This window comes from Capricornis sumatraensis, chromosome 5 (genome assembly GCF_032405125.1).
Source record: "Capricornis sumatraensis isolate serow.1 chromosome 5, serow.2, whole genome shotgun sequence".
NCBI classification, from domain to species: Eukaryota; Metazoa; Chordata; class Mammalia; order Artiodactyla; family Bovidae; genus Capricornis; species Capricornis sumatraensis.
The window spans coordinates 15,312,130-15,324,060 of NC_091073.1; the positions used below are offsets into that span (position 1 = coordinate 15,312,130).

General features: G+C 39.4%; 1 protein-coding gene across 1 annotated transcript in view; it reads right to left on the bottom strand.

Moving 5' to 3' along the window:
• HEPACAM2 (HEPACAM family member 2) overlaps window positions 1–11,327 on the bottom strand; it is a 51,038-nt gene extending 39,711 nt beyond the window's left edge. The window contains exons 1-2 of the mRNA XM_068973237.1: window positions 11,249–11,327; window positions 4,150–4,500 (exon numbers count right to left, since the gene is read on the bottom strand). Of these exons, the coding sequence (XP_068829338.1) occupies window positions 4,150–4,500; window positions 11,249–11,327 (430 nt within the window). The remainder of the gene's footprint in view (window positions 1–4,149; window positions 4,501–11,248) is intronic.
• Window positions 11,328–11,931: the final 604 nt, after the last annotated feature.

Below are 11,931 nucleotides of genomic sequence, written 5' to 3' on the forward strand. Positions count from 1 at the left end.
ATCAGAGTCCCTTCCAATGAGTCAACTCTTCGCATGAGGTGTCCAAAGTACTGGAGCTTCAGCTTCAGCATCATTCCTTCCAAAGAAATCCCAGGGCTGATCTCCTTCAGAATGGACTGGTTGGATCTCTTTGCAGTCCAAGGGACTCTCAAGTCTTCTCCAACACCACAGTTCAAAAGCATCAATTCTTTGGCACTCAGCCTTCTTCACAGTCCAACTCTCACATCCATACATGACCACAGGAAAAAACCATAGCCTTGACTAGACGGACCTTAGTCGGCAAGGTAATGTCTCTGCTTTTGAATATACTATCTAGGTTGATCAAAACTTTTCTTCCAAGGAGTAAGCGTCTTTTAATTTCATGGCTGCAGTCACCATCTGCAGTGATTTTGGAGCCCAAAAAAATAGACTGACACTGTTTCTATTGTTTCCCCATCTATTTCCCATGAAGTGATGGGACCAGATGCCATGATCTTCGTTTTCTGAATGTTGAGCTTTAAGCCAACGTTTTCACTCTCTTTCACTTTGATCAAGAGGCTTTTTAGCTCCTCTTCGCTTTCTGCCATAAGGGTGGTGTCATCTGCATATCTGACGTTATTGATATTTCTCCCGTATTACAAATAGAAAATGATGATACAAAAATATCATTTATAGCAGAGATAACCAATTCTAGAACTTAATCTTCAAGAATTTTGTAACGAAAACCTTTAGTTTATAGATAATGCAGTTAGTGGTGAAGAACACCAGCTTCCTCATTTCCTGTTCATTGTGCTCCCCCCGACACCATAAAGGTTTACTCTCACGGGCAAAGTTTACATGGCTATTCCCCTCTCTGATTTGTCCTGCTATCCCAAGAGCAATTGGTTGGGATAGATATAGTGAACACAAATTCCTATCCACTATCTGCAAAATACAAAGCTTAGACATATTATACTTTGGGGATATCAATTGAAAGTTTTAAAGAATCATATTTTTACCATTTACTTTTCCTCTTATGTAAGTAAGCTAATTATATGTTTTAATTGCTGTGTATTTGTATTGCAGCATTATTTCAGTCACTGTACCATGTTAGTCTCTTTAACAAACCGAAGCCTGTTATTAACTTTCCTTCTATGCAAAATAACAGGTCACACAGAGACAGTAAGATGATAAATAAGTAACAGACAACTGGTTCAAGTGTTTAGCTTTGTTTAGTCCTATCAGACTTTTAATTGGGGTTGATGCATTTTCTCAGGTAAATTTGTTCTGACTCATGTTCACTTTCATTTTACACCGGCAAATGTGCATTAGAGCATATACAGATTCAGTCCTTCCAACCAGAGAAAATGAAAGATAAGGAAAAAGGAGTTTGAAAAGCAAACTGCAGGAAAGCTGGGTAGGCCTGAAGAGCCCTCCAGCCTTTCTCAAGATGGAGGAAATCAAGATGGCCACTAAATTTAACCCTTTATATTTCCTGGCAAGAGGAACTGGTTTGGAGTAGCTTACAGCATTATGATTTAAAAAGATTGTTTGGTATATTTATTATGTGGAAACAGCTTTTGTTTCAAAAATGCCTTTGCACGGAAATATTATATGTGATATGGGAAAAGTCAAATAGGTAACATCTAAAGTCTTGTACGGGGAGAACCAATCATTAGAAAAGACATTGGTACTGTGATCACACACTTGGATTTAACAGTGTCACTCAGACGTGGAAGTTTCCCAAGAAGATTTTTTTACACAGGTCCTGTGCATGTGTGCTAAGTCACTTCAGTCGTGCCCAAATATTTGTGATCCCATGGACTGTAGCCCGCCAGGCTCCTTTGTCCATGGGATTCTCCAGGCAAGAATACTGGAGTGGGTTGCTATTTCCTTCTCCAACACAGGTCCTAAACCTCTACTAAGACCTTTTGGTTGCAGGGGAAAGGGGCAAGATAGGAGTAGGTAAATAAGAGGTATAAACTAGCACCGTAAAATAAGTAAGCTACAAGGATATATTGCACAGCACAGGGAATATAGCCACTATTTTATAGTAACTATAAACAGTATAATCTATAAAAATTTTGAATTATTATATTGTATACCATGAAACTAATATAACATTGTAAATCAACCACTGGTGTGGCTCAGTGGTAAAGAACCTGCCTGCAATGCAGGAGATGTGGGTTCAGTCCCTGGGTTGGGATGATCCCTTGGAGAAGGAAATGGTAACCCACTCCAGTATTCTTGCCTGGAGAATTCTATGGACTGACGAGTCTGGCAGGCTACAGTCCATGAGGTTGCAAAAGAGTAGGACATGACTTAGTGACTACAAAAACAAATAAGAGGTACAAACAAATATGTATAAAACAAGTCAACTACAAGGATATATCATACAGCACAGCGAATATAGTCAATATTTTACAATAACTATAAGCAGAGTATAATCTATAAAAATTCTGAATTATTATATTGTATACCTGAAACTAATATAATATTGTAAATCAACTATACCTAAAAATTTTTTTCTGTAAAGAACTTCTGGCTCCGTTTTCCTCAACAACTCCTACTGTACTATACATTAACAAGGAATGGATGTTCTATTAAAAGCTTGGGGGGAAAAGATAGGATACTACCCAGGAGAATTTTATGAAACTGTAAAAAATGTCCTCCTTTTCTCTCCCAAAGTTCCTCTCTAGGCATCTGCTGCCACATCCTGTGTCTTTGTTCCCCTGCAATGTCTCCAGTTTCCACTCATTTACTGGGCACATATTTACTGAGTGCCTACGAACGGCCAGCATCAGGGTTTAGGCAGTGGGGACAAAACAACAAGCAATATAAAGCCTCCTCCCATGGATCTTGTATTCTAGACCAGGAAGAGCAACAATAAAAGAAACAAGAATATGTACTGTCCAGTGTTATGAAAAGAATAAAGCGAAACTCAAGGTAAACAGTAACTCTCTTTCTCACTCTCTCTCTCAGTTTGGGGGAATGAGGTTATACTTTACATAAGGTGGTCACGGAAGCCTTCACAGGTAAAGTGACACTCTGGCTGAGACCGCAAAGAAACAGGGGAGGGAATCAGGCCAGTATGCAAGAGAAGAGCAATCTGTGTATAGTGAGCAGCCAAGCGTAGAGACACTGAGGTATGAGAGGGTTTGGCTTGTTCCAGGAATAACAAGGAGGCCAGAGTGGTGAGGGAGAGAGAGGTGGGCAGGGTTCAGAGGGGGACTGGGTATGTAGGGGGATCACACGGGCCTGAGGGACGCTGTTGGCACTTTGGCTTTGATTGTGAGTGAGACAGGAAGCCACAGGAGGATTCTGAGCTGCAGGAGGCAGGGCTGGAAGCAGGGAGAGTGGGCACAGGCTGTTTGGAGAGTCCAGGCCAGAGCTGATGGTGGGCTTGAGTAGGGCAGCAGTGGGCGCAGCAAGGATTGACTGACTCACCTCTGTCCATATTCTGAAGGCAAAGCTGAGAGGGCTAATTTGTGGACTGGATGAGGATGTGAGAGAAAGACAGAATCAAGGGTGATGGCAGAGTGCAACTGATGGAATGAAGTCTGCATTTGCCAAAACAGGAATATTATTAAACAGACAGGTTTAGGGGGAAAAACCAAAAGTTGTGCTTTGAGCATAGTATAGTATCTTTAAGGTACACTGCTTACATAACTCACTAAGGAAAATAAATGTCTGAAAGTTAGCTGAACCCCACTCTCCCTTCGAGGACATTCCCAGCACCTTCTACTGTTCCTCAGGTGTGGTTATTGAGCAAGTCTCATCCTCTCTCAGTGTACCAAAATTAAAAAAAAAAACACACACAAATCTTTATGTGACAAAAAAATAGGGCTCTTCCCAGGGTACATTCTGCTAATGAAAAATAAAATTTTCTCCATCTCATCACATCAGCAACTTTATACTTGATAGTTTCCAGGCAAACAAATAATAACTCCTACTTACTGCTTGATTACCTTTAGCTGGGCACAGTGCATATCCTTTCTATGAATGTTCTTATTTCATCCCCAGAAAGCCTCATGAGGTGGATAGTGCCATTCATGCCATGAGACACTGAAGCTTTGAGGGTTAACGTGCCCAAAGTTGCAGACCAGACCTAAAGCCCTGGTAGCCCAGTCTCCTAAGCCACTGCTCACTGCCGTGCTACTCAGCTGCCCACGTCGCTCACAGTGGACTTACCATCTACCGTGACTTGAATCTTCTGACTAGCTGACAGAGTTCCGTTTCCCTGGATGTTGACCTTCACAATGTAGTTGCCTTCGTCGGTGAACTGCAGTGGGTTGATGAGCAGGGAGGCGTTGGGTGGCATCATGGTGAATTTGTGCTGGTATTCCAAGTCGGGAACCACAGACTTGTTCACAGAGCCCAGCAAGTACTTGGGCATCGTATGGGGTCTCTCAAAAAGCCATATGACCTGGATATCTGATGCTGGAGTGTGGAATCCATAGTGCACGGGGAGATAGAGAGCCTGGCCCCTGATGCCATGGACGGTGTGTGATGGCACTGCCACCTTCAGCCCTGAGCAAGTACCTGCTGTAAAGGAAAGGAAAGCTGTAAAGACGCTGAGCCACATTTCATAACCGAAAGGCACAAAACAGAGAGAACCTGATCGGGCGATAGTCCTTTACAAAGAAGAGAGGCTTCTAGGTACTGACTGTTCTGGTACTAGTTACCTGTAGAGGTAAATATTTGTCTCTGAAATGAGCATTTTAAAAACTCCACCCAAAGACTGTGTGGATCGCTTGATCTCTTTAAATGCATGATGAAAAGGAAAAGCAGAAGTTATTATCTCTGACTGTTAAAGAATAATGGGAAAAGGAGAACTGGGATAGATGATTAGTTCTGAAGTCCAATGAAACCTTTAGCAAAATTGAAATTGCGACTGTATTAATGTCTGAGTCATATCATATCCTAATCAAGCTATGTGATTGAGGGGTTACTTCCTCTTGAGAATCTTCCTTCACAGTCTTCTGACGTGACTTGGTAGTCCCCAGTTGGAAGTTTTTTCCTTTGGCCAAAGCCTTGCCAAATGCAAATATTCTAAGGACAGTGATAGCAAACCATTACCAGTTGTGATTGAATATTACTGCTTAGAAGGAGGAATCTGGTTTGTGTGCTTGAGCAACAGTAAGAGAAGGCAATGGCACCCCACTCCAATACTCTTGCCTGGAAAATCTCATGGACGGAGGAGCCTGGTAGGCTGCAGTCCATGGGGTCACTAGGAGTCGGACATGACTGAGCGACTTCACTTTCACTTTTCACTTTCATGCATTGGAGAGGGCAATGGCAACCCACTCCAGTGTTCTTGCCTGGAGAATCCCAGGGATGGGGGAGCCTGGTGGACTGCTGTCTATGGGGTCACACAGAGTTGGACACGACTGAAGCGACTTAGCAACAGCAGCAGCAGCAGCAAAAGACAGGAACAAATGGAGCAGAGTGGAGCCCGAGGAGCCTGGTGAGAGACAGGAGACCAGCAAGATGGCTGGGCCAGAACAGGAAGTACCTTAGGGTCACGGCAAACACTTAGGCAATTTTACTGTGAGTGAGACAGAAACACAACCAGAGTTTTGTGAGCAGGAGGGGTAGGGGTTATCTTCTTATTATTTTTAAGGTATACCCTAGCTGCTGTGAGAACAGACTGAAACAGGGGAAAGAGCAGGAGAAGGGAGCCCACTTAGAAGGTGCCTGCAATAGAGTAGGCAAGAGATGGTTGCGCTCTAGATAAGGGCAGTAGTATAAGATACTATGAGAAAAGACTGGGGGTGCTAACAGTATTTGATGGCACGTTGGGAGTGGGATAAACAGAGACGAGTCAAGAGTGATTCTAAGGTTGATGACTTGATCAACTGGAAGAATAGAGCTGTCATATATTAATGAGCAGCTAATCAATTAATCGTGGGGAGACATTTTTGGAAGACATTTTGTCCTATGGACAGAAGGGCCTGGCGGGCTACAGTCCATAGGGCTGCAGTCACAACTGAAGCGGCTTATCACGCATGGAGAGACATCTCACAATTTCAATTCCGTCTTATACAAAGTTTTTATCTTCTTTCATTGCTTCTCCCTTTTTATCTCTACTGGTAAGGGGATCTTTAAGATTTATCTGATTCCTATTATGAAAAGCCATCAATATAAGGAAGGGAATGGTAGAAAGATGTTTGTACAATGATTTTCTTTGGAGAAACTGAAAGATGCTGGTCTGATCCTGTGAGGAATAAAAATCCACCAACAGGAAATTTTCTTCTTTCCTTCCCAGGGTGAAGGTCAGAGCAAAGATTCCCATGGTTTTAGTTTTTGGGTAGCTGTTAGTGAAGAGTGAGACCCTGGCGCCAGCAGGGAAGTCAGAGCAAAGAACTGAAGAGGAAAAGGAACAAAGAGGAAGAGTGGAGGAGGTTACAGGGAGAAGATACACAGTCGAGACCGACACTATGGACCGAAAATTAGGTGACTGTCTGGGAAAAATAAATATGTGTCTTACAGTCTCCTCTGTGTATATTTGTGATTGACTTGTAATTTTTTTTTTTCCCTGACAATGGGTTGTATCTGCACATTTCATTTTAATGATTTGGCCCATTACAAAGGAGTTACAAAGGTATGAGCATTTACTTCTATTTTCTTTTCTGACAAGTACAAGACTGCTAAATTTGTAGTTGTTCTTAATTCGAATCATTAGAAAAGAAGGAACCGGTTGCTGAGAGCTATAAAGAGGAGATATAGTGGATTGCAGGAAAGGAAATCATAAGAGAGATAAATGAAGTTGAGAGAGTAAATCTAGGACTTAACACTAGTGATGTCTGAGATGTGTGAAGCAGCGATAGTGAGAAGGGAGTGAAGCTCTTGAAGCCATAGATTTAGAAAGACACTGGGCATCTGGGTGGGGGTCCTGCACAGGAAATTATTCCTCTTAGTACCTGTGATATCTACACCAAACAGCATGTATTTTCATGACTTTCATTGTAGTTGGCAATAGGAAGTGCCTGACAAGTTCCTGGCAAGCAATAAATAAAAACTAGTTTACCCATTATTACTAACTTAAGATATGCAAAATGTAATTTTCACTGTATTTATTGTGTTGCTGTTTCCTTATTATTATTATTTTTTTTACTTCAGTGAATACAAAAATATTCCTGTGGGTTTCACAGTTTATTCTTGATCTTGGACTTCCCTGTCCACACAGTCTTAAATTAATTTCTTGTAAATTGCCTAGAAACAACAGCTTTTAGGAACCTATTCTCTAAGCTTTCAGAGAGATTTCTGAATCTACTACTTTAATAAAGTTAAAAGTCCACTGAAATTTGAGGTGTTGAATACATACTTGGGATAGAATGATTAGTTAGATGACTTACCTTAGATAAGTCATTTTAATTCCCTGTGACTCAGTTTTCTTTTGTGTGAAGAGGGTTATATTAGATGAGGTCCAAGGCCTCTCTCTGCCCTTTATGTTCTCAGCATCCTAAGGTGCCTTTCTCATGGTAGCAGCTACCCTACATTTGAAGGGGAAGCGTCCATATTTAAGTAAGAGAGGGTCCAAAGAATTCAGAAGTATTAAATCTCAGATTTAAGTCTACTTAGTAAGTTGTCAATCCCTTTGTTTAGTCACTAAGTCATGTCAGACTCTTTGTGACTCCACGCACTGTTCCTGCCACACTCCTCTGTCCATGTGGTTCCCTAGGCAAGAATACTAGAGTGATTGGCTATTTCCTCCTCCAGGGGACGTTCCTGCCCCAGGGATTGAACCCGCAACTCTTGCATTGGCAGGTGGGTTCTTTAGCATTGAGTCACCAAGGATATCTTTTAATACAGTGGCAGTTCTGTGTTTTTTTGCCAAGAAATCAAGGGGGATGGTGGGAATCCACCTCATTGCCTTGTGAACACATTGGAAAAAGTGGCATGGCTGCTGATAAAAAGCTTGCCTCTGACAGTGAGCAGTTTGGTCACTGATTTATTGGTCTATTTAAAACATTTCACACCGCAACTTAGAAACTGCTGGTAGATTGAGCTGTAGCTAGAGATGGCCTGAGTGCAATCCCGGCCAATCTGTTCTTGGCATTTGGGGAAGTCATTGCAGAAGTCCTTGTTTACTTTTTACTTTTTTTTTTTGAAAAGAGGAAGAACCTTTTTTAATCTACTTTTTTGTGTGGCTTGGGTTGAAAAAAGATTAACTGAGATTGTAATGTTCTGAAAATGACTGGGAAACACTTTATTACCAAGGAGTGAGAGCATGACTGGAACAGAAACGTAGGTGGATCTTGACTCAGGAAGCTGAATCTTAAGCGGACTGGAAAGTCTATGACTAAAGTTACAGAAATAAATTTTATTTATTAAAATACTGAATATGACACAAACATTGCAGCCTAGTAGAAAATGTTAGATGGCACGTACAGTAATCATTAAGGGGAGTGAACTGGTTCTTTGGTCTATTTTGGAAATAACAGACATCATGTAATAGTATCTTAAATAACATATTACCATCAATAATATCTCTGAATATATTCAATGCTTATTGTACCAAATGATGTGAAATCATGCCATTTAACTTTTTTCATGATATGAAATCATGAGTGCTTTTTCAAGTATATGTATGACAGTGAGAGAGAATGTAGTTGTCACAATTGCTGTTTGCTTAGATTGCCTACACCATTTTCATCAGATAAATTATAGGTAGAAAGTTATGAGAATCCCATGGACGGGGGAGCCTGGTGGGCTGCAGTCCATGGGGTCACTGAGAGTCGGACACGACTGAGCGACTTCACTTTCACTTTTCACTTTCATGCATTGGAGAAGGAAATGGCAACCCACGCCAGTGTTCTTGCCTGGAGAGTCCCAGGGATGGGGGAGCCGGGTAGGCTGCCATCTATGGGGTCGCACAGAGTCGGACACGACTGAAGCGACTTAGCAGCAGCAGCAGCAGCAGCAGCAAGTTATGAGTATCAGTGAGGGATGAAATTTTCTTTATACATTTTTTACATCATCCACTAAAATCTTTTTAATTTGCAGGAGATACATGAGCCTACTGATATGATGTAATCCTTACTTGTAGTGAACGTTGCAGAATAAACAGATAATTGTATGCTTCTGCTCCAGTTTAGGAGCACATACTCTTTAGCCATTGCTGAACTTCCCCCTATAGATGTGATGAGCTTATGCTGTCCAAACAGTAGTTTACTGACTTAAAAAAATCAGCTTTATCTTCAGAAGTTTTCAAGGGTTCTTTTCTCATTGTATAAGGAAACATAAATGACTGAACTATAAATTTTAGAAAGTCAACCTCTGTAAGAACAAGTAAACTTTTTGAAAATAAATGATATGAAAATTGATGAAATTTTAATTTGATATTCCAAATATTTGTACTTAAATGAATGTTCAATTTTATTACTAGGTTAATACTTTTGAGTACAAGAAAAGAAAACTCTTAATTTTTTATATTTGAGGCACTATACTGCTTTGAAGAACATTGATAATATCATTAATAACCTGACATACAAAATTATAGCAAAACTCTCCCCTTCAGAGATTCCCTTAAACTATAAAACAAACGTATGATAAACGAACGTCCAGTGTTAGAGAACACGACCTCATATTGTGAAATTATCTATAGTCCGGCAACAAGACTCCCGAGACCAGTTTCACTGTATTGAATATAAACATCAGACTCCACAAAGTGACCTCTACTGTAGCTCAAAATAGTTGGCATTTACTTCCCCATTGCCAAGTCTGATATTAGCAAGCACAACACAGCTATTGTTGACTGTAAATAAACTCTTGTATCTTTAGAGAAAATAGAAATGATGATGATGTACTTTGAATAGACTTTACAAACTACATTTGAGGGTTCAAATGGCTATGATTTTTAAAAAAGAAAATACAAACTGATACTCAGTATTTCAAAATACAAAAAAATGTCCAAATTACCCAAGGTCTTTACAACTCACTACCAATGGAGAAGAGTAAATTTGTGAAAGTCTTAAGGGATAATAACTGATTTAGCTACTTATGGACATGCTATCTATTTCTCAAAATTATGTTTAATTTTAGTTTGGTAGAATCCTTCAAATGAATTGGCTCTCAGTGCTTCCTAAAGCCAGTTGCAAAAAATTACTTAGGAAATGACAGCAGTCCTGTTGTAAAAAATTAAGCATGGCACTGCCACAAAGGATACTTTTGAAGCCCAGAAAAATGCACAAAGATAAAAAGTCAGTTATGGTAATTGCTTAATTTTCCTAAAAATTTCTAAACATCTCTATAGGCTAGAATTTGACAACATAATGGAAAAACAATCACAATTACGGGAAACTCAAACATTTAAAAAATTAACAAACTGTACATTTCAAATATGTGGAATATGAACATTAGGTATAAATGTAAATAATCACACGTACTATGAAAACTAAGCCATAAAATACCAGTAAGGGCAAGCTCTAAATACCGAAGAAGGTTAAAAACTTAAGTGGTTATTTAGCTAATTTGTTCTTAAATTTTAAGGGATAAAAGGTTTTTTGAATTCGTATCTGTTGGATATAAACAAAATAAGAAACTGACCTGTTCTTTTAACTTGACTTTTAAAGCTGATATAGGAAGAATGGAAAAAGAATGTCTGGGGAAATTATGACATAGAAACAGTGGACTCCTCTAAATTCTAAGGATAAAGAGGAGAATGAGGGAGAAACAAAGTAGAGGGGAAAAATTAATTGAATTAACTATTGGGCAAAGAGAAAGACTAAAGCTATTTTGGAGAAATAATACTTTTAAACACATTTCTCCCTATTGAGCATATATTTTTTTTTATCAGTTTGGAATCTTTTTTCCCACATTTCATAAATTAGGTAAGAAACAGGTAGAGCTAACAGTTTGCCACAATATCTTTAAATAAAACAGCCACAAACTATGTTCATAAATTGTTCTAAGTTTCACAGTAAGTGGTAACAAATTCATGACCTGTAAGAATATTTGCCAAAGTAGAATGCATTAAAGAGTGTTGGACCTATATATGAACTCTATAAAAAGAAGAACCACATTAAGTTTTTAGAATGTTTTAATTTTCTTAATGAGTGCTATTGACAATAATTGTTGTCTTCAGAAAACAATAACCATTGATTGATTGAACTTCCTTTCTCCAAAATGATCCTGTTTCTTTGCTGGAACAAACTGTGTTACTGTTAAAAGGTTCTGTGCTGTCCTTCAATTATCTGAGTGAATCTACAGCCAAGAGCAAATATTTACCTTATGCTCACAATTTTTAAAAAAAAGTACTTAAAATGCACTTTATGCAGTGCCTTACCTAAGAGAAGGAGGTATATTTTGCACCGAAGGACCCCAACCCTGCTGCTGAAGGGTTCCATGAATGCATCCTGTTCCATGCACACAGTGCCCTGTTCCTGGTGGCAACTCGGTTCATGGACCGGCAGCTGCTGGTTTATTTGCCAGGGAAATTAGCAGTGAGGTAACAGACCCCAGCCTGCCTCTTGCTTCTGCGATTTGAATACAGAATGAATGTGTATACAAAGGACACAGGTACTGGGAACACCTGTTATAGGCTCTGCAAGAAGACAGGCTTGTGACTTTCAGAGCCACTTCTTAGCAATTATCAGTAATCCTCAGCATGTTTCATGAATTATTCTTAGTCGTTAATTATCACATGAAGGAAAACATCCTTTCGGGTGACTCTAATAAAAAATGATATGCTTTAATAATCAAAAGCATATTGTGAAATTTTCTGAAAAAACAGAAGCTAGTATCCTATCATGGAAAAACGATGCCGCTATTTTGAAATTAAATTTTTTCTATGAAAATCACAGTATTTCATATATCTGCTAAAATAGTTATAAATCACCGTGAAGGAACATGTAAAAGTTATACATATCTTTAAATATGCATTTTTCTTGTATATTTCCTGTTAGAAATGTCCACCATGGGTTTATTGAGTCTATGGATTCATGTTATTTTTAAAAGCAAACCACAGGT